At 43.4% G+C, this 24,079-nt stretch overlaps 1 protein-coding gene across 1 annotated transcript in view; it reads left to right on the forward strand.

Moving 5' to 3' along the window:
- Window positions 1-24,079, forward strand: part of LOC127657910 (glutamate receptor ionotropic, kainate 2-like) — a 375,882-nt gene that overhangs the window by 346,406 nt on the left and 5,397 nt on the right. Inside the window, exon 15 of the mRNA XM_052146892.1 lies at window positions 11,521-11,771. Coding sequence (XP_052002852.1) covers window positions 11,521-11,771 — 251 coding nt within the window. The remainder of the gene's footprint in view (window positions 1-11,520; window positions 11,772-24,079) is intronic.

Genomic DNA, 24,079 nt, shown 5'->3' on the forward strand with positions numbered 1-24,079 from the left:
CTGGTCTACCACCTACCGTCGTAGACACGATAATCCAAGCCAGAGCCCCTTCTACCATAAAGCTCTACGCCCAGAAGTGGCCCTTGTTCACAGATTGGTGTTCTTCCTGGGCTGAAGACCCACAGAGGTGCACAGTTAGGTCAGTGCTCTTATTCCTGCAAGAGAGGCTGGAGGGGAGGCTGTCCCCTTCCACCCTAAAGGTGTATGTTGCTGCTATAGCGGCTCACCACAACGCAGTAGACGTCAAGTCCCTTGATAAGCACAAACAGGTTCCTAAGAGGCGCCCGCTAGAATCAGTTGGACTCAGGGCCCTCTCTCTTAAGACTGCCCTGCTGATCACGCTCGCTTCTATCAAGAGGGTCGGGGACCTGCAAGCGTTCTCTGTCAGCGACACTTGCCTGGAGTTCGGTCCGGAAGACACTCATTTGATCCTAAGACCGCGACCGGGCTACGTGCCCAAGGTTCCTACCGTGCCCAAGGTTCCTACCACGCCCTTCAGAGCCTGCAAGCGCTGCCCCAGGAGGAGGCAGACCCAGCCCCGTCGTTGCTGTGTCCGGTATGTGCCTTGCGTACCTATCTGGACCAAAAGCAGAGCTTTAAACGTTCTGAGCAGCTCTTTGTATGCTGTGGGGGACAGCGGAAAGGAAATGCTGTCTCCAAACAGAGGTTTCCCACTGGGTAGTAGACACCATTTCATTGGCATATCACACCCAGGCCGTGCCCCCCCCTTGCGGGTCCGAGCTCACTCAACGAGGAGTGTTGCATCCTCATGGGCACTGGCCAGGGGTACCTCCCCAGCAGACATTTAGCAACACCCAACACCTTTACAAAATATTACAGTCTCAGGGTTGAATCAGTTTCATCCCGTTTTCTCAGGTCCGAGCCAGTAGAACTCGGTAACACGCTGATGGGGTGAATCGCTTTCATATAGCACCCTTTCCCTCGGTTGAGGTAAAATTGTGTGTCTTTTTATCCCAGGAGATTCCATGTCTCGAATCACTGGTCGATTCCTCCCTAGCCCTCATGGGTCCGCAGTTAAGTGGAGGAACTTGCTGACCCAATCCACTGCGGGTACTCAGTCTACTCTGTACTAAAATAGGTGCTCCGCAGGGTGAGGACTCCTAATTGGACTCCTCCTGTGTGTATTTTCCGCGATACGGTCCCCTTACAAGCGGACCCGCGTTTTCCTTGGGTAAGTTTCGGCTGTCCCCTGGTCGCCGTGTTGTAGCAACTCCCCCTCGCTGAGGCTGGATCTACCACCACGCCACTTCCACATGTCACCTAAAAAACACATGTGATGTATTCGCCACTTTACCTCCCTGCCGGGTAGGTGTGGTCTCCGCAGGGTCTTTTCCCCCTGAAAGAATAGGAAATTGGGTAAGACCCCCTTCCCTCGATGCATGTAAGGGCCCCGTCTGTCTATTGCTCTATGTGAGAATCACAGAGAGAAAAGAGGTCCGGCCAGGCTTGGCCCATTCCCAGGTTGGCAAGCGTCGCCTTGTTCCCCTGTCTAGGGTAACCAGAAGGATTCCGACAACTTTTTTGGGGCATTGGGGAAGGGTACGTGCAGTCTGACACAGCCAGTCATTTGGCACATAAGAAATACCTGCCCGCTCCTGTGACAGCAGAACACGTACACGGCTCAGCGCATGGCAGATTTAAATTGGACCCCTATTGTCGCTTCTCCGACACAATGTGGAGAGAGCGACAGAAGGGGAACGTCTAGGTTACGGATGTAACCTCCATTCCCTGATGGAGGGAACGAGACGTTGTGTCTCCCCGGCCACGTCGCTGAGCCGAACCGCTGTAGTGGCCAGAACCATTTCCGGCTCCTCCGAAAAATCCTGAATGAACTCTAGTATGTGCCGCGAGGCGGGGTATGCAAATACTGACTGCCAACTTCTCATTGGCCTTTTTTCATAGATCAGAGGTATATTCGTTGCTCAAGAGAGACCCCTAGTGTCGCTTCTCCGACACAATGTCTCGTTCCCTCCATCAGGGAACGGAGGTTACATTCGTAACCTAGACGATATCTTCTGGACAATTTTTTTCTTTCGGAAAACTCAAAAAAGCATAAAAGTAATACAGAGAAGAAGAAGAAGAAGAAGAAGAAGAAGAAGACAAAGCCGATGAAGACAAAGAAAATCAGTACAAATACAATAGGATTCCAGCCCAACACCTTCAGTGCTTGGACCCCAAATACAGTATTAACTGTTTCCAAACAGTTTCCTAAACACTTCACCCTGTCATTGTTTTGGACAAACAGGTAATCCCACCCCAAACTCATGCCATTGGTTGATCCAATGCTGCTAAGTGGCTAGTGCTTGCTATTTTGAACATGACTCAAATCCACAGTGTTCACACTCTTTAGGACATCGGCATTTAACAAATGGCTTACTTCTAGTTGAGTTTGCACATTAAACTGGGAAACGAGAAATTATTTTAACATCAAAGCATTTACACACTTCATGTTTAAGTTGGGCATCATTGTGATATCGGTTTTCAATTGTGACTCCATTGTCTTGCTAAATGTGAGTAGTAGTTGTGGTTTATCTCAATGTTTTGGGGCAGTGCAGCTTGCCGCTTGAGGATTGTAGAAATAGAAAGCCCCCCGTCAGCTTTCAGCATGTGGACAGAAACTGTCCCTGAAGGCTTCATTAAGAAGAGTCATGTGCAATGCTATGTCATCAAACATCTGTCACAAGTTGGGTTGTGCATGAGGAGCTGCTAGTATCGAAGTAACCGTTACCTTACAGTCCAGTTCATGCATCATCTGTATGTAGTAAAAGTGCCTCATCTGTTTACTGAACACAGTCATTTATTTAAAGATACTTGTACTATTCAGTACAATGCATCAGTGAAGCATTCTGAGATTAGAATAAGGTATTTGAAATGTCTGTATCCATGTTGTTTTAGTATTTAATTTAACCCATTTGTATCATTGGCAGAGTACTGCACACCAGTTTGTTGAATCTCACTTGCCAATTTCTGGGTCATATTTCACCCCAAAATTAAAAGAAAATAATAAGAATTGATATTTTATTAAAGAAAATAAAGCCTGTTTTAGGATAATTGATTATTAGCATTGTGACATTATTGTCATGTCAATTAAGGCCGGGAATGGAACACCAATTATAAATATATATTAAAAGTATATGTTGTTTAAACAATGTACTGTATGTAATATAATATATAAATTATTTAAGGGACCAAAAGTAATGGGACAATTGGCTGCTCAGCTGTTCCATGGCCAGGTGTGTGTTATTCACTCATTATCCCATTTACAAGGAGTTAGATAAAAGGTCCAGAGTTCATTTCAAGTGTGCTATTTGCATTTGGAATCTGTTGTTGTCAACTCTCAATATGAGATCCAAAGAGCTGTCACAAACAGAGAAGCAAGCAATCATTAGGCTGAAAAATCAAAACAAACCCATCAGAGAGATCGCAAAAACATTAGGTGTGGCCAAATCAACTGTTTGGAACCTTCTTAAAAAGAAAGAACCCAGTGAGCTCAGCAACACCAAAAGACCCGGAAGACCGCGGAAAACAACTGTGGTGGATGACCGAAGAATTCTTTCCCTGGTGAAGAAAACACCCTTCACAACAGTTGGCCAGATCAAGAACACTCTCCAGAGGTAGGTGTATGTGTGTCAAAGTCAACAATCAAGAGAAGACTTCACCAGCGTGAATACAGAGGGTTCACCACAAGATGTAAACCATTGGTGAGCCTCAAAAACAGGAAGGCCAGATTAGAGTTTGCCAAACAACATCTAAAAAAGCCTTCACAGTTCTGGAACAACATCCTATGGACAGATGAGACAAAGATCAACTTGTACCAGAGTGATGGAAAGAGAAGAGTATGGAGAAAAAAAGAAACTGCTCATGATCCAAAGCATACCACCTCATCAGTGAAGCATGGTGGAGGTAGTGTCATGGCGTGGGCATGTATGGCTGCCAATGGAACTGGTTCTCTTGTATTTATTGATGATGTGACTGCTGACAAAAGCAGCAGAATGAATTCTGAAGTGTTTCAGGCAATATTATCTGCTCATATTCAGCCAAATGCTTCAGAACTCATTGGACGGCGCTTCACAGTACAGATGGACAATGACCTGAAGCATACTGCGAAAGCAACCAAAGAGTTTTTTAAGGGAAAGAAGTGGAATGTTATGCAATGGCCAAGTCAATCACCTGACCTGAATCCGATTGAGCATGCATTTCACTTGCTGAAGACAAAACTCAAGGGAAAATGCCCAATGAACAAGCAGGAACTGAAGACAGTTGCAGTAGAGGCCTGGGAGAGCATCACCAGGGATGAAACCCAGCGTCTGGTGATGTCTATGCGTTCCAGACTTCAGGCTGTAATTGACTGCAAAGGATTTGCAACCAAGTATTAAAATTGAAAGTTTGATTTATGATTGTTAATCTGTCCCATTACTTTTGATCCCTTAAAAAGTGGGAGGCACATATACAAACTGTTGTATTTCCTACACCGTTCACCTGATTTGGATATAAATACCCTCAAATTAAAGCTGAAATCTGCAGTTAAAGCACATCTTGTTCGTTTCATTTCAAATCCATCGTGTTGGTGTATAGAGCCAAAAAGATTAGAATTGTGTCGATGTCCCAATATTTATGGACCTGACTGTAGTTGCACTAGAGAACACAATATCAAGCCAAGTGGCATTTATTTTTAAATAAAAATTTGTTTTTCAGTTTTTCAGCTTTCAGTTTCAAGAAAAACACAGACACAGTTTCTAGCTAAATATTTCACAGTTTGAAGACGTTTTTTTTTTTGTTTTTAAATGATACAAATATAAATATTAGCCTATACTGTTCAAAATGAAGAAAAAAAGAAAGTTGGACATGGTTTGAATGTCAAATGTTAGTGGAGCATGACCGTAGTTAATGTGATGAAAAAAATCACCATGACACCAGTTGATTAAAAGTAACTAAAAGTATGTTCTGATTTTCGCACTTCGGAAAACATGGATGGAATCTCGGATTCCAGTAATAAAATACGAAATTAACTGTAAACATAAATTAACTATAAATAAATTATACTGTGTGTGTGTGTGTGTGTGTGTGATATTTATTGTAATAATAATAATATACATTATATTTAAGCAACATTTTACACGAGTGCTGTTGTACTTAATAAAATATTTCAGCAATGAACACATTAATTCTGTGATTTGTTGCTGTGAAGCTCTGGAGTATTATTATTATTATTTGTCAAATACAATGTTGTGTTTTGCATTGTGCTGTGAGGATCTGTATAGAAGCACTTCCCTTAATAAAAGCAATGCACTGTTATGTTAAAAAGTAAATGTTCTGTTTCCATTTTATTAAAAGTCTATTAATTTATTTGATTAGACACTTTTTTTGATGAAAAGTTATTGTTAAACTTTCAAACACCAATTCAGAAAAAAAGGAAAACAAAGAATGTGGAAACAAAAAAAACAATTTGATTTTTTTATTATTATTATTTACATTTTATAGGGCCCTACCAGTGTTAAGTTGTTTGCAGATGGCACTTGGTTTGATACCTGGTAATCTAATGCACTGACATTCACTTATACTTAAAATTAATACTTTTTGGGGACCAGTATATGTACAGTACGTTCCTGTAATAAGTAGGCTATTTTTTATTTGATATTTCTATTTATTTTAATGTCAGCTGCACTTTAGGCTGCTAAGAACTCCCACAGTCTTTTAACTAACCATCTGTTGGATATTGCACACAAACTTTAAAATAACAAGGTACAATCAAATTGCCAGCTAGGAGTCAGAGTGAACCAATTTTTATCAGTCTGCTGATAAGGAACTAATCACTGGATATGGCAAAGTTTACTTTCGCCATAGCAAATATACTAAATATCAGAATATATTGGGGGGTTGGGGGGGGTGGCGATTAAGTTGTCAGGTATCTTTAAATCCATGATAAATCCATCCACATGCTCTTCAAGTGACTGAGTAGAATATGACTTTTAACCTTTATAAAGGGATTCTAGTCCATGGACATACAATGCATATGTGTTGCCAAATCCATCCAAAACAAAAGTGGACTCTACTACTGTTTTAAACTATCTAAGTTTAGAGTTTCAATTACAACGTGGAGGTGGTGTGGTGTAGTGTAGTGGCTTGTACACTAGTGTAGTGTACAAAAATGGTACAAAATCCAATTCACCATTTAAGCCTGGAAATGTAGCAGCTTTCAGTGTATAGATCCAAAAAGACTCTCTTTGTAATAGTTTGTTAACCCTATCTCCTCCTCTTATGGACTTAGGGACATGTTCAATGCCTATTATCTTCAATGTACTTGGGCTACCATGATCTGTATCTCTATAATGTATAGCCATAGGGTATAGAGGGTTACAGACTCGAATAGCATTTTTATGTTCTGATAATCTTATCTTTAATTTTCTAGTAGTCATTCCTATGTAAAAGCATCCACATGGACATTCCAACCTATATATCACAAATGAGGTATTGCAATTAATAAAAGATCTTATTTTAAATTCAGAGCCCGAGGTTACATCTCTAAACATTTTAGTCTTAATCATATTATCACAGTGATTACAGTTGCCACACCTGTAATTTCCTGCACTTAAACTTAACCAGGTATTTGATTTCTTAGAGGGAAGATGGCTTCTCACTATTTTATCTTTAATTGTTGGTGCTTTCCAAAATGCAATGGAAGGAGATTCAAGCATGACTTCCCTGAGATAAGGATCACTCATAACTATTTCCCAATTACTCTTTATAATTTTCTTAATTCTATTTGCCTCTGTGCTGTACTGTGTCACAAAATAAACAGAGTTGTCTGAATCCTGTGATTCAAGTTTTTGTCGTAGTAGTTCGTCTCTACTAATGTTTTCTACTTTATTATATGCTTTGTTAATAACACTGTTTTTGTACCTTTGTTCCTTAAATCTATGAGTCATGTCTTGTGCCCTGATGTTAAAATCTTCTTCCTCATCACATATTCGTTTCAGCCTCTGGAACTGGCCAAAAGGAATATTCTCGGTCATCCATAAAGGGTGAAAGCTATCTGCTCTTAATATGGTATTTCTGTCAGTTTCTTTCCTAAAAATAGTGGTATGCATCTCACCATTACTTCCTTTAAAGATTTTTAAGTCCAAAAAATTAATCTGAGTATGTGAAAAATCAAGACTCAACTTCAAATTGACATTGGTATTATTTAAATAAGTGTGAAAAGCTAATAAATCTGCCTCCGATCCTTTCCAAATCAATATAATGTCATTTATATATCTGCCCCACCACTCCACGTTTTAAATATGGGTTTAAGTCAGAAAATACAAAATTCTTTTCCCAAAATCCCAAATACAAATTTGCATAATTGGGAGCAAAACAAGCACCCATAGCTGTACCTTTAATTTGTTTATAGAATTCATCTTGGAACAAAAAGATGTTATTTTTCAATGTCCATTCTGCTAATTGCACAATAAAACATGCAGGTGTCCTTTCAGTAGATGATCTCATATCTAGATAGTATGTTAATGTTTCCAGCCCATCTTTATGGTCTATGTTTGTATACAATGATTCAACATCCATAGTCACCAATATAGATGATTCTATAGTTTTAATCGTTTTAATCGTATTTAATACATGGGTTGTATCCTGAATAAATGAAGGAAGTTTACCAACCCATGGTTTGATAAAACTATCCACAAATTTTGAAGCTGGCTCTGTAACAGATTCATTTCCACTGATTATAGGTCTTCCTGGTGGATTTTCAAGATTTTTATGTATTTTAGGAAGCATATGTGGGAATCCTAGGATTTTTACAAAATAGAAAATCACACTCATTTTTTGAAATCCATCCCTCCTTTTTAGCATGTAGTAAAATATCAGTCAGTTCATTTTTGATTCCTTCTATTGGATTAGATTTCAGGCGCTGGTAGTACTCTCGGTTTTGTAGTTGTCTCAAGGCTTCTTCAGTGTACTGATCTCTGCCCCATACCACAACTGCAACTCCCTTGTCCGCTCTTTTTATTACTAGATCATCGTTATTGGAAATCCAGTTCAAAGCTTCTCCTTCTTCTATTGAAAGATTATAATGTTTTCGTTTTTTGAAGTGAAAATCTTGTCAATATCATACATTACTTTCTTGTAGAAGGAATTCAAAGTTGGATTAGATGAACCTGACATAATTGTTGACTTGGGTTTAAAAGTTGTTACCTTCTGTAACATTATTAAAATGTACATTATTCAGGCAATACTACATTCCTTATTATGTCAAGTTAACTAGAGTACTACCATCACTATTACAACATGAAAGGATCAGAGAGATTGTTGTGTGCTGTTGTTCTGTCTCATATTTCAGATGAAATTTGAAAGCACCACTCCAGCCAATGTTTGCTCTGTTTACCTCTTTTGTGAGGGAGGTGAGGGGGCTGATGGGAATCGATGAACATTTCAAATCGAGGCCCACAAAGAGGCCCAGAAGGAAACATTACCTCAAATTAAGAATGGCAACTAGTTTTAATTAGACAGGAAAAATAAAATAGATAAAAGCGGGAAATGGTGGTCCCTTGAATGTAATTGGGTTTAATCGGTGTTATCAATGGCACCCTGGGAGCGATGTTTCAGCAAACAGCATTAGGGCTTTATGGCTTGTACTGCATTAGTTTGTGTCTTTCTCACCTCAATACTGCTCATAATACTGTGAGAAACATAATCTCACAATGCTAGAGCACCAAATTTCATGTTTCTATTTCAACATCTCGGATATCCTCAGTGCATTCATAAAGTATTCAGACCCCTTAATATTGTCACATTTTGTTATGTTGCAGCCTTATGCTAAAATTATTTTAAAATTATTTTCTTCACACCAATCTACACTCCATAACCCATAATGACAAAGCAAAAAAAAAAAAGATTTTTGAAACAAGATTCTCTGGTCTGATGAAACAAAGATTGAACTGTTTGTCCTCAATTCTAAACGTCATATCTGGAGGAAACCAGTCACCACTCATCACCTGCGCAGTACCATTCCAACAGCGAATCATGGTGGTGGTAGTTTCATGCTGTGGGGGTGGACTGGTCAGGGTTGAAGGAATGCTGAATGCAGCAAAATACAGAAATGTCCTTAATGAAAACCTGGTCCAGTTGCCCAGACAGAGCCCGGACTTGAACCCATTGGAACATCACTAGAGAGACCTGAAAATGGCTGTCCGCTGATGTCCCAATCCAACATGACAGATCTTGAGAGGATGTGCAGAGAAGAATTGCAGAAAATCCCTAAATCCAGGTGTGCATAGCTTGTTGCATCATACCCAAACAGACTTGAGGCTGTAATCACTGCCAAAGGTGGTTTAATTAAGTACTGAGTTAAGGGTCTGAATACTTATGTAAATGTTATATTTCAGTTTTTTATTTTTAATAAATTAGCATAGTTATCAAAAGAATTATTGGGTCTGAATACTTTATGAATGCACTTGTGTGTATGTGTATATATGTCTGTATATTGTCTCTCCCAAGCAGCAATGCTGTAGTGTGTTAGTCAGCTTTCGGAAGATAATGTAATTTTGGTGAAATTCATCCTATTTTCTCAGTGGAAAAAAAGACGTCCAAGTGGGAGTATTCTCCCTATTTCACGGTAGCCAGTGTGCAAGAGTCTTTCACTATAGAAACCGCAATGTCCTCCACCATTTTAAACAGTAGTTCCTCTGCAATGTGGAAACTCGGGTAAGAGGTAAGGTGTGTATATATAATACAACTTTTTGCATGTGAGCAGGGACAAATCCTTTAAAACAGTGTAATCGTTCATGGTAACTTGCATTTCTCCACCAACTTTCCTGCTCTCAACTACAGGATTTCCAACATGATCCAGTGGAAAGTGGATATATTGCTACCTAATGTCCAGTACCCTGTCATTGATCCCATTCTGCCGAGACAGATGACAATTTTCATCTCCCATCAACCATCTTTCCATCAATTCAAATGCGTTATCTTCTCCTGTGGCACTGCCAATAGTGCATTGCGTCAGCAGCCTCAAAGACATGCATTTTGGTCTCATGTTGAAACCATGAGGAATCAATCACGTTTTAATTAATGATGAGCATGAATTGTAGGTTACATTTTCCCTCCAAAGCTCTATTCAGAAGGGGTTAGTTTTCTAGACATATGTCTGTAAAGTGGTTGTTACCACAGACGTCTGTAATTTTTACTGTCAATTTGCATGGGATAAGCAATATCTCTAGAAATGTCTTTCTTCATCATTTAAGCTTGGTTGTCTTCATGTTGAAACAGCCCTATGCATTGTATATCTAGTTTCGACACTGTACCTTATTACATGACAGTATGGTGAAATATTCTGAAATCTTGTACCCTTTGAAGGAGGTCCCATAGTAATTTATTATAACTTCATAGTAGTGACAATAACTGTAATAAGTATGATATTTTGGTGGAAACAATAGTTCCCATGGTAAATTATTTTAAAGGCTAATTGAGGGTTAAACTTCACACTTAAATCTAAACAGATTTATCACAGTATTTATTTAGCTGATTCCTTTGGCAGCCATTAGTTTATTTAATATTCACAATTTGGTTCATGTACTGTATATATTGGGAGATGCATATACTAGGCTAGTCTAGATACTGCAGAATTAATCGTACCTAAAGTTGTCACAAGCCTTAGTCCTCTTATACTGTAGATGGTTTGTGTTTTCTTGATGTTTTCAATTGCATCTCTACACAATACTACTGCGCAATGAACTTCAAGTACAAGTTAAAAAAAAAAAAAAAAAAACATTTTACAGGAGATTGGGTAATATTTACCCTTTAAAACGAATTATGTCCAAATGGGGCTTTTTATCATACTTTTACTTAACAGAATACATATTTTATTAACATAAATAAATCAAACCATCCGTTATGTATTACACCATTTGCAACTTAATCATTTTTTTATTATTATTTTTTAATTCGCTTTTGGGGCCCTCTGTGGAATTTTACCCGGAATCTGAAGCTTACACATGTCTATACATGCAACAACACTTCCAGCTTCGGCAACAGGGGGAAGTAATTTGAATTAAGAACAGATCAACTTTAGCTCAAGAAAAGTCAGCACACTGCTTCCGAATTTCCAGTGAGATCTGTCTGGTATCTCACAGGAGACGATCATGTTTGCTACTGTTGGCAGTCGTCGCATCGCATTATTGCACAATTGTGTGAAGTTCAACTTTTCTCAAATTTGTTGCACTGCTGGACATCACATCTCCAAATGATCACTGTAGGTCTAGTTTTGTAGTTTTTTTTTACCACTGCAAATCACTGGATGCTCCTTTATTAGTAGCTGAAAGCTTTATCAAATTAGCCAAAGTTTTTGATTAATATACATTCAAGGAGCTTGGGAAGTGAATGACAGGTGCTCCAATGCTGCAGAAATCTGCAAAGCCTTTCCTTTAACCACGTTATCACAAATGAAGAGAAACCAAGTAGAACTAATTCACAGCATCTTGTTAAATCAGTTTCTCCTTTTATTCCATGCAGGCTCTCCTTACCGAGATAAGATCACCATAGCAATCTTGCAGCTGCAAGAAGAGGGGAAGCTGCATATGATGAAGGAGAAGTGGTGGCGAGGAAATGGCTGTCCCGAGGAGGAGAATAAAGAAGCCAGCGCGCTGGGTGTCCAGAACATCGGTGGCATTTTCATCATTCTGGCCGCTGGACTCGTTCTTTCTGTCTTTGTGGCAGTTGGGGAGTTTCTCTATAAGTCCAAACAAAATGCACAGCTGGAAAAGGTAAAGAAACATTTTCACATTTCTGGACTGCAATAATGTGAAAATACAGTACATAACAGTGTTCAGGATTATCATGCAAGAGTCTTTAGAGACAACAAATCACATAGAATCACAAGAAACTGGTTTGTTATTTTGTGTTTTATCAGTGGGCTATTGTGGGTGATATACACCAACCAATCAGATGATACGTTTATAACTACTCTTGTCTCTGAGCAAGAATTTTAATCTGTTACAAATCAGTGCAAACAGTATTAATTCTGTCTGAATTTGGCTCTAATAGTGTGGTATTGGGAGCAAATCTTGAGGTATATTTCACTGGTAATATTTTACAGACAGTGCCTTCTGGGAAGAAAACAGTTCTTCTTGATGTAAGACTGTGAAGACTCGAGGGATTGGGGTTTACTTCTCGCCTCAACAGATGTGTCAAATTTCCCTGTGTCCACTTCAATTTTATACTTAATTTATGGAACCAGTGAATGCTTGAAGTGTACAGTCTATATGGACAGCACTAAATACAAATACTTAATTAAAAATAAAGACCAAAAACATTTGTTTTAATGCTTGGAATATTCACTAACACTGTATAACACAATATTCTTGAGGCTCTATTTGAGGTTCCTTGGATAACAAACCAGTGGAACACTCTGGAGATCTTCTGGACACCCATTCAGTTCTCTGAGGCTACATCCACACTACTACATTTTAGTTTGAAAACACATTAAATGTTTATGTAATGTTTATTAGGACAGTGAAAATTTAGTTCTCAAGCTTTGCTTCTTCCATCGGGCGGACTGCACATCATCAGTAGGTAAGCTCATTGTCAACGCTCTTCGACTAGCCAAGTTCTCCTTAGAGTTCTTGCAGGAAATATGAGTAAAGTCTAAGGACTTTCAATGGTTCCTTCAGTAAGCCTATCATTAGAGAAAGGCTCCTGAAATATATTTTGAAGTACCTTGAGTACATAAATAGTGAATCTTATGCTCTGTTAAAACATGTCTGGAGGATCTGTAGAGAGTTCTGTTGGTGTGGTGTCTGATGTACCCCAAGTAGTGCTTCGGATATCTTTACATTTTTTTCACAGTTTTGTGACAGAATTAAACTATCTTTAATTTATGTGTTAAATTTATGTGTTTAATTTATGTGTTAAACTATCTTTAGGTCATGGTTTATTTTTCAGTTATTATTATTATCCACTTTGTTATTTTGATTATATTTTAGTTTTGTTTGAAGTGTAATTTGAATTTTGAATTATTATTTATGTATGTTTCAATAAATTAATAACATTTTTCAAAATTGACCGGTAGAAGTGAAACGCATGCTGATACAATCACTTTTAATAATAGCTATGATTTGTCTGTCTGTAGATGAAAATTATTAATAATACCTTTTATTAATTTTAGTTTAACAGAGCTCACATCCAAATTCTGAGGAGAATCACATTTTCCATGTGTATAAAAAGACTGCGTCACTGTCAAAGAAATATGCCTGATATTAAATAAAGACTTGTGCTTAAGGGAATTAACTATATAATAGGATGCAGATGGTGCAATAACTGGAGAAGAACCTCAGAATTAAATTGAACTTGAGCCGGCCCAGTTGCGTTTTGCTCAAGCAATTTCCCTAAACCCACTTGCACCTAGACTGAGCACATGCTTGCATGAAAATACGAAAACTTCATGCCCATTGACTTTGTACTTATGACTTAAAGCATAGTGCTGCGCTTAACGCTTTTAAAATAGGAACCAAAATATCTTATGCTGTGTTGCTTCTAAGACAAGATAAGGAATTGATCTTGTTTTAAGGACTTTTAGATGCTTTTACAGGAAAACAAATATAAAGATTTTTGCAGTATTTTTTTTTTTATCCTACTAGAGAGAGAGAGAGAGAGAGAATGAGCTACCTTTAATTTTCATAATAAAAAAAAAATCACACCTGGTAACAGGAGCATGCAAAAAGAGTAAAATTGTATTGTATAAATAAAGCTAAATGTTCACATCACAAATTACCAAAGGTTAACAATTTGTGTTTCAAACTTCATATGTCATATCCACCTTATCACTCATACAAGTTTTAAGTTTTACTCCCCAACCCTGCGTATGAGCCAAGTCATAAGATCTTACAATTTCGTCATCTCATACCATTATAAAGATTTCTCATGAAACTATGTTGAACTATGTTGATAGTCCATAGAAAGGTTGTAGTGCATGTTAACCAGCTTTTCTTTTTCTTTTTTTATGATTCTTTATCATTTTTAAATGTCTGATATAATGAACTTTTTATTGTTTTATTGGACTTTATTGTTACCCATAAATCATTACCCATGAAATGCTATTCAGATCAACAAACCACTCAATCTAAATAATTTAAACATTTGTGAAAATTACTTTTGAAGAACAAAAATGTTGTTCCAGGAACACATCCTATACTTGGCCTAGGTTTCTATAATAACAGATATTGGCTGTAGACTTAAAAAGGCAGCTGGACGGAATTGTTAAACCTGTAAATTCCCAGGCTGCCATCGATCAGGACATATACAGTATATGGAAGTACACACTAGAGAGCATTAAGATCAAGTATCATATTTATTGCTAGTGAAAATGATAAAGGGGCAATTTAAGTATTTTTGTACAAGACTTCAGCTGTTGTCCTTTCTTCAGTTTCCTCTTACACTGTGCTACAGAAAATAATATCTGTCTGGCTAACTGGGCGAACCCGGGCGTCCTCCTGCAGCGACTGCACCAGCTCCACTGCGGCCCGCTCTCGCAGCCCTGCCCCGACATTCAGCCCACCGGCGGAAGCAGACGCCACCTGTCTCACAGCTGGCCGCCAAGAAGAAGGCTTCGAAGCGCCCCAGAGACAGGCAACCCAGGGACCAGGCATCTGCCCAGGTTCGCCCTGTTCACCAGGTGTCCGCCCAGGTTCAGCGGCGTCCACTTCCCATCAACTTCACCTCGATGAAGGCCGAGAACGCTGCTACCTTGTGCTCGGAAATTGCTACCCTCCTACGGAAGGGTGCTATAGAGCCTGCCCCTCTAGCATAGATGAAGAAAGGGTTTTACAGCCCCTACTTCTTTTTACCGAAGCAAGGCGGTGGGTTGTGGCCAATCTTGAACCTGCGAGTACTGAACTGGGCCTTACACAGACTCCCATTCAAGATGCTGATGCAAAAACGCATTCTATCGAGCGTCCAGCATCAAGATTGGTTGGCAGCAGTAGAGCTGAAGGACGTGTACTTCTACGTCTCTATTCCACCTCGACGCAGACCCTTCCTGCCATTTGCGCTCGAGAGTCAGGTGTACCAGTACAAGGTCCTCCCTTTCGGCCTGTCCCTGTCCCCTCGCGTCTTCACAAAGGCCGCAGAGGCAGCTCTTGCCCCGTTAATGAAAGTGGGCGTTCGTATCCTCAACTATCTCGATGACTGGTTAATCCTTGCTCACTCTCGGGATGTGTTGTGTGCGCACAGGGACCTGGTGCTCATGCACCTCAGGCAGCAAGGGCTTCATGTCAATGAGGAGAAGCGCAAGCTCCTCACGGTTCAGAGCATCTCTTTTCCCGGCTTGGAGTTGGACTCAGTCTCGATGACGATACCCCTCATGAACGGGCGCGCACAGTCGGTGATGACCTGTTTGAAGGTGTTCAGACAGAAAACAGCGGTTCCACTGAAATGGTTTCAGAAGCTACTGGGGCACATGGCGTCCTCAGAGGTGGCCACACCGTTCGGGTTGAAGCATATGAGACCGCTTCAGCACTGGCTCCAGACGCTGGTCTGTCACTGCCTTTTCAGCCCTTGGACCGTTGTTACAACGGACGCCTCCAAAATGGGCTGGGGCACTGGACGAGCCCCCGGCCACGTTTGCACATCAACATGCCTCGAGGTTGCTCACCCTGCGGATGTTCCGGCCATTGTTCCAGGGCAAGCACGTGTTGGTTAGGACAGACAACATGGCAACGCTGACATATATTGTCCATCAAGATGGCTTACGCTCCCGTTGTATGTCACAACTCGCCAGTCAGCAGCACTTCAAGTTGTTGCGAGCCTCTCACATCCCGGGAAACCTCAACACTACAGCGGACGTACTGTCATGACACGTTAACCGCAAGGGAGAGTGGAGACTCCACCCTCAGGTGGTCCAGCTGATTTTGAGTCGATTCGAACTGGCACAGATAGACCTGTTCGCCTCCCCAGAATCCTCCCACTGCCCACTTTGGTACGCCTTGACCAGCCTCGGTATAGACACAATCTCTGTATATATATGCAGAGTATATATGCACAGACCCTGTGCAAGGTCAGGGAGGACGAGGAGCACCCTACTGACTCACCCAGACTTGGTTTTTGGACCTCATGCTCCTCACTTCAGCCCCCCTGGCAAACTCCCCTTAGGAAGAACCTTCTTTCTCAGGGACGGTGTACCATCTGGCACCCACGACCAGACCTCTGGAACCTCCATGTCTGGCCCTGGATGGGACGCGGAAGACCTAAGTGGCATACCACCTGCCGTGGTAGACACGTTCACTCAGGCTAGGGCTCACTCTACGAGGTGCCTGTATGCCTTGAAAAGGAAGCGAGCCCATTCTACCAGGAGTGTGGAGGCCTCCAGGGCCCTGACCAGTGGCGCCTCTCTAACAGACATTTGCAGAGCAGCGAGATGGGCAACTTCCAACACCTTTGCGAGGTTCTACAATCTCCGTGTTGAGACGGTTTCGTTGCGTGTCTTAGCAGGAACAAACAGTTATTTCCGGGACAGTTGGCCCGGTGTATCACTTGCGCTTAGTGACTTTCACCTCCACTGAGCTGAAGACGTGCGCTGTTGACTCCCAGTAGCGTTCACAAAATGTGTTCCCTGGCTGACTTTCTCCTAGCTCTGTGGCAGACAAGATTGTGGAGAAAACCGCTGCCAGCTCAGTACATGTGCTAACTAAGCCCTGTACTGGGGTAGGTGCTCCGCATGTGCTGGTTGCCAGTAGGTAACCCCATGCGATGTATATCTTCCGCTAAATCGTTTCCCTGATGGTAAACAGCGTCTTCCTTGGGCAGAAGCCCCTCTGCCGCAGTCACCATGTTTGTAGAAACTCCTCCCTCCCATGGTGGGTAAGACCTACCATGGGAGTTCTCCACATGACATGCTTCTGATGAAAAAGAGTCAAAAGACCATGTGACGTAAATCCACTCAAAATACCTCCTCCCTCTCTGGGAAAGGTGTAGTTTTCGCAGTGTCTTCCCCTTGGGAGTGACACCCCCACCACCGGCAGTTCACGTAACACAGTTCAGCTAGTTGTGCCGTTTTTGTAGGGGACAGATAGTGTCACTTCATCAACACAACTTTGAGGGAGTGACAGATAGGGAATATCCTGGTTACTTCCGTAACCTCCGTTCCCTGATGGAGGGAACGAGACGTTGTGTCCCTCCTGCCACAACGCTGGACTACCCTCTGAAATTGCTGGGACCTTCTCTCTCGGCTCCTCAGCACAAAACCTGAATAAGCGGTTCGCACGCCAGCTCCTTTATACCCATATATTCGGTGGAGTGGTATGCAAATACCACTCGCCAATTCCCATTGGTCTTTTATGAAAGATCAGAGGTGTCTCAGGCTCCCAAGAGTGACCCCTAGTGTCACTTCATCGACACAACATCTCGTTCCCTCCACAAGTGAACTACAATGGAGGTTATGGAAGTAACCAGGATTTTTCATTCCGTGCTTGTTAAAATCAGTAGCATTCCTAATAAAAGCTCATAGGTTAAATATTAATATTGTGAATAATTTGAGCTAATATTCAGTATTGCATGTGAATAATTTCTTGAACGAACCATGATTTCTTTTATAAATATTGATTAATTGCTCTGTGCATCTTTATTTTAGTAGTGTATGCAGAAACATAGTTTACACATAAAGAGGCACATAGATTATTGTTTAAATAAAAGGATTGAAATACAATTTCTGTTTCTCTTTCCTCTTTTTTGTAAATTTTACATGAATATTCTTCCTCCAACATATAACATTACTTTTCCTTTGTTTCTGCACTGAACATTTAATCCGTTTCATCACCAACAAAAAGCCAGTTGCACAGCTTTATGATCATTTTTGGATGCAGTATAGTCAACACTAAGGACAATATTCCCCAAGACTGTTTTAAGTATCCTGGTGTGGTCTGATTTTCGGCCTCAGGCTAAAGCAAGAGAAAAAACGACATGTAACCATCACCTAACTAAATGTCATTCAGCAGACAAGAGTCACATTTAGAAAGCTCAAATGTAAAGAAAAAATAAAAAGATGGGAAACTGTCACAAGAGTGTATGGCTTGCTGCTTTTCGATGAACACTGAATAAATATGTAAGAGCCAAACTATTATTAAAAGTGTTATTCAGTAAAGTGTAGCACACATTTTTTTATATTCTACCGTGTTTGTTTGGTGCTGGTTAAAAAAAGAATGAAAAAAGAAATGTTGCTTTATAGCTTCAAATTCTAATATCTTTGAAAATCATATAGATTATATGAATCAATAAGGTTATTTTCTGTTACCTGCTGTCAGTTACCACAACCGGAAATATTTTTGACCTGTCTGTCTGTTTGTTAAAATCAACATTTTTTAAATAAAAAAGTGTTCCCCTTCTGTCGCTCTCTCCACGTTGTGTCAGAGAAGCGACACTAGGGGTCTCTCTTGAGCGCTGATATTCACCTCTGGACTATGAAAAAAGGCCAATGAGAGTTGGCAACCAGTATTTGCATGTCCCGCCCCCGGACATACGGGTATTTCAGCGCCGCAAATACGGGAGTTCATTCAGAAAATTTCTTCGGAGCCAATGGTCGTGCATGCAGTCTGCTGCGAGTTACACACCCAGTTCCTGTTTAATCCTCTGACGCTCTGCATGCTGTTGGATCTAACGGCACATAACAGCGGCTTTCTCATTCGTGCACGGCTGTGCATTCTTGACCCTGGGCGCTTCGACAGCGCAGACAACTCGAAAGAGTTATTCTAAAAGAGTGAATTTCGCTGTAAAAGAGCAAAACACAGCAGCGTTTAACGTCCTTCTCAGGACGCGTCTTTTTAAAGACGATTTTCCGCCTCTGTGTAGTTTCTGGATGCGTTGATTCTCCCCACCTCTGACGGTCATAAAAACTGCCTTGCATTCCTGGGTTGCGATCACACGCAGGCAGCGTTTTTATGAATGGTCTATGTTTTCAGTACGAGAACATAGCTATGACAGCATAACTAACAAGTGAGTGAGCCCAGCTCTCAGCCCCAGCGTTGAGCTCCCCGCAGAAGTTGGACGCCCATCGTCTCACGGACCCCCTTGAGGACCCAGAAGGCTCCCAGGCGCTCCTGAGATGACAGACCCAGAGACCGAGACGTTAGCTCCGGAGCTGGTAAGACCACTCCGTTCCCCGGTGGAGGGCCGGGAGGAGAATTTTTTGTTAAATTCTTTGCACTCTATAGAACTATTTCCTTGTTGTCTCTGGGGTCACCTGGCCCGCAAATGCCGTTCTCACGACAGTCTGCTTTCAGGCCTCAACAGTCCTGGCTCCATGGACGCGGTGTCCCCGCATTCAGCCCCACGAGTCCAGAGGACGCCAACATCAGACCTCCTCCTCAGTCACGAAACTGCCCCCTGCCGGATGCGCGGAGCAAGGTAAGTGCTTTGAGTTTATTCTCAGCACCAGAGCCTCGGAACGCCACGTTGCCTCCCGACGGCGCGTTACCTGTTCCGCACCGCTGCGAAGCCCCACCGGGTACGTCCAAAAAACTCGTCCCCTTGGTGCACCGGACCATTCGACTCGGTTACGCAATTCAGTTTGCCAGGTCTTCGCCCCCCTTCGTGGGCGTACATTTTTCCGCAGTACACGGCCAACATGCCCATTCCCTGCGCGAAGAAATCGCCTCCCTTCCATTAAAGGACGCGATAGAGCCTGTCCCTCCAACCGAAATGAAGAAGGGTTTCTACAGCCCTTACTTCGTTGTACCCAAGAAAGGCGGCGGCTTACGACCGATCTTGGACTTGCGAGTTTTCAATCGGACCTTGTCCAAACTCCCGTTCAAAATGCTCACCCAGAAACAAATTCTATCTGGCATCCGGCATCTAGATTGGTTCACAGCGGTAGACCTGAAGGACGCGTACTTTCACGTCTCAATACGCCCTCGACATCGACCCTTCCTAAGGTTCGCGTTCGACGGCCAGGTGTATCAGTACAAAGTCCTCCCCTTCGGCCTATCTCTGTCCCCTCGCGTCTTCACGAAAGTCGCAGAGGCAGCTTTTGCCCCGCTCCGAGAAGCCGGCATAAGCATACTCAATTACCTCGACGACTGGCTCATACTGGCCCACTCCCGAGAGTTACTATGCGCACACAGAGACCAGGTGCTCAGCCACCTCAGCCGTTTGGGGCTTCAGGTCAACTGGGAAAAGAGCAAGCTCTCCCCGGTCCAGAGCATCTCTTTTCTCGGTCTGGAGTTAGACTCAGTCCCAATGACAGCACGTCTCTCCAACGAGTGTGCTCAGTCAGTGCTGAAATGCCTCGCTTCCTTCAAGCCAGGTGCCGTGGTCCCGCTAAAACGTTTCCAACAGCTCCTGGGGCATATGGCATCCTCCGCGGCGGCCGCGCCGCTGGGGTTGATGCATATGAGACCACTTCAGCACTGGCTCTGGACTCGAGTCCCGAGACGAGCATGGCGCCGCGGCACGCACAACGTAAAAGTTACCTCTGCCTGCCGCCAAACCTTCAAACCCTGGACAGACCTCTGCTTTCTAAGGGCAGGAGTACCCTTGCAGCAGGTGTCCCGATGCATTCTGGTCATAACCAACGCCTCCAAACTGGGTTGGGGCGCCGTGTGCAACGGGCGCGCAGCCGCAGGCCGGTGGAACCGAGGCCCGCTGCGCTGGCACGTCAACTGCCTAGAGCTGCTGGCTGTTTTTGTGGCCCTGCAGAAGTTTCTTCCGTTAATTCGGAACAAACACATCCTAGTCAGGACAGACAGCACCATGGTCGTAGCCTACATAAACCGCCAAGGCGGAGTACGCTCCCTCCACATGTCACAGCTCGCCCGTCGTCTCCTCCTTTGGAGTCAGCAGCGACTGAAGTCACTGCGCGCCACTCACATCCCGGCAACCTCAATGTGATAGCGGACGCGCTGTCAAGACAAAGCTTGCCTGGCGGAGAGTGGAGGCTCCACCCCCAGTCGGTCCAGCTGATTTGGGACTGGTTCGGCAAGGCTCAGGTAGACCTGTTTGCCTCCCAAGAAACCTCCCACTGCCCACTCTGGTATGCCCGGACAGAGGCTCTCCTCAGGTCAGACGCGTTGGCACACAGCTGGCCGGCGTGGCTGCGCAAGTACGCATTTCCCCCAGTGAGCCTTCTTGCACAGGTGCTATGCAAGGTCAGGGAGGACGAGGAGCAAGTCATTCTGGTAGCCCCTTACTGGCCCACCCGGACTTGGTTTTCGGACCTCACGCTCCTCACGACAGCCCCTCCCTGGCGAATTCCCCTGAGGAAGGACCTTCTTTCTCAGGGACGGGGCACACTCTGGCACCCACACCCAGACCTCTGGAACCTCCACGTCTGGCCCTTGGATGGGATGCGGAAGATCTAGCCGGCCTACCACCGACCGTCATAGATACAATCAATCAAGCCAGAGCCCCCTCTACCAGGCATCTCTACGCTCTAAAGTGGCGTCTGTTCGCGGACTGGTGTTCTTCCCGAGCCGAAGACCTGCAGAAGTGCACAGTTAGGTCAGTGCTCGTGTTTCTTCAGGAGAGGCTGGAGAGGAGGCTGTCCCCCTCCACCCTCAAGGTGTATGTCGCCGCTATCGCAGCCCACCACGACACGGTAGACGGCAAGTCTCTTGGTAAGCACGACTTAATCGTCAGGTTCCTAAAAGGTGCCCGGAGGATAACTTCCTCCCAGCCTAACCTGTTCCCCTCCTGGGATCTCTCGGTCATCCTTACGGGACTCCAGAGACCCCCCTTCGAGCCGCTTGACTCAGCTGAACTCAGGGCCCTCTCTCTCAAGGCGCTCGCTTCCATCAAGAGGGTCGGGGAACTGCATGCGTTCTCTGTTAGCAACGCTTGCCTGGAGTTCGGTCCGGCAGATACTTTCGTGATCCTAAGACCGCGACCGGGCTATGTGCCCAAGGTTCCTACCACGCCCTTCAGGGATCAGGTGGTGAACCTGCAAGCGCTGCCCCGGAGGAGGCAGACCCAGCCCTTTCACTGCTGTGTCCAGTACGTGCTTTACGTATTTATCTGGACTGCACACAGAGCACCAGATGCTCTGAGCAGCTCTTCGTCTGCTTTGGGGGACAGCAGAAAGGGAACGCTGTCTCCAAGCAGAGACTCGCCCACTGGGTTGTCGACACCATTTCCCTGGCTTATCACACCCAGGCCGTGCCCCCCCCCCTTGCGGGTCCGAGCTCACTCCACCAGGAGTGTTGCGTCCTCATGGGCACTGGCTAGGGGCACTGCCCTAGCAGACATTTGTAGAGCAGCGGGCTGGGCAACACCTAACACTTTTGCGAGATTCTACAATCTCCGAGTTGAGTCAGTATCGTCCCGTGTTTTCTCAGGTACCGAGCCCGTAGAACTCGGTAGCACGCCCACGATCTGACCGGGTGAATCGCTTGCACCTAGCGCCCTTCTCCCTAACCAGGGGAAACAGTGCGCCTTCATTCCCAGGAGATCTCAGGTTTAGGACACTGGTTGATTCCTCCCTAGCCCTCGTGGGTCGCAGTTCAGCGGAGGAACTCGCCGACCCAAGCCACTGCGGCCACTGTAACAGCCACTGTAACACCACAGTTCTGTCCCCTCTGGCGAGCAGACTCCCGTGTTTCCCTTAGGCAGTCATGGCTGCCTCGGTTGCCGTGCTGTATGTTCCCCCCTCTATGAGGATGGATCCACCACCGCACCAACTTTTCCACATCGGCCCTAAGCAGGCCTCTGATGGTTTTGCCACTTAAACTTGCCTCCCCTCTCGGGTAGGCTTGGCCTCCGCAAGGTCTTCTCCGCCCTGCATAAGGGCTAAGACCCCCTTCCCTCAATGCGTGTAAGGGCCCCGGCCGTAGTTGCTCTATGCGAGAAACATAGAGAGAAAAGAGGCCCGGCCAGGCTTGGCCTGTTCCCAGGTTGGCGGCCAGCACCTTGTTCCCCCCTCCAGGGTAACGATAAGGAATCCTGATGGCTTAAATGGGGCATTGGGGAAGGGTACGTGCAGCCTGATACAGTTGGTCGTCCTGCACGTAAGAATACCTGCTCGCTCCTGTATCAGCAGTTCACGTACACGGCTCAGCACATGGCACTTTTATAAGTGGACCCCTAGTGTCGCTTCTCTGACACAACGTGGAGAGAGCGACAGAAGGGGAACGTCTAGGTTACGTATGTAACCCCCGTTGTGTCTCCCCTGCCACGTCACTGAGCCGAGCCACTGTTGTGGCCAGACCATTTCCGGCTCCTCAGAAAAATCCTGAATGAACTCCCATATTTGCGCCGCTTAAATACCCATATGTCCGGGGGTGGGACATGCAAATACTGGTTGCCAACTCTCATTCGCCTTTTTTCATAGTCCAGAGGTGAATATTGGCGCTCAAGAGAGACCCCTAGTGTCGCTTCTCTGACACAACGTCTCAATCCCTCCATCGGGGAACGGGGGTTACATACGTAAGCTAGACGTTTAGAGAACTGCACTTAAACTGAAAGAGGATGGGGCAAGTGTATCAGGGGATTTAAAATGAAATCTATAATGCCTCAATGTTTGTTTAAAGCACCTTCATGAATAATATATTTTAAAAAAGGAAAACACTTTACAATAAGGTTCCATTAACTTACAATGATCAATACTTTTACAGCATTTATTAATCTTAGTTCATGTTAATTTCAACATATACACTTAAAATAAAAATTAGCATTTATTAACATTAGTTAATGCACTATGTGCTAACATGAACTAACAATGAACAATATGTGTATTAACTAACATTAACTATGATTAATAAATGCTTTTATAGATATACTGCATAGTTATCCGTTATAGGCGAATTAACTTCTGGTTATGCGGGACCGATGGTTTATGATACAAATTGAAATATTTTGCACAGACATGGTGTGTATTACACCAGTCTTGTGCTAAGATATATGTTTAAGTGTCATGACGATACATACTTTTGAAATTGGGATAATTATTGGTTTTAATGCAATCCCTGTGTTATACAGTTGCCCCATAGACTTTCATTGCAAGAACATTACTATAAACACATTTTCCACAATAATTTTTCTTTTTGACAAACTGGGTATTGAAATAATTTTCTGTGGTAATTGACAGCATGCCACA

This window comes from Xyrauchen texanus, chromosome 17, assembly GCF_025860055.1.
Source record: "Xyrauchen texanus isolate HMW12.3.18 chromosome 17, RBS_HiC_50CHRs, whole genome shotgun sequence".
In the NCBI taxonomy this organism is placed as follows: Eukaryota; Metazoa; Chordata; class Actinopteri; order Cypriniformes; family Catostomidae; genus Xyrauchen; species Xyrauchen texanus.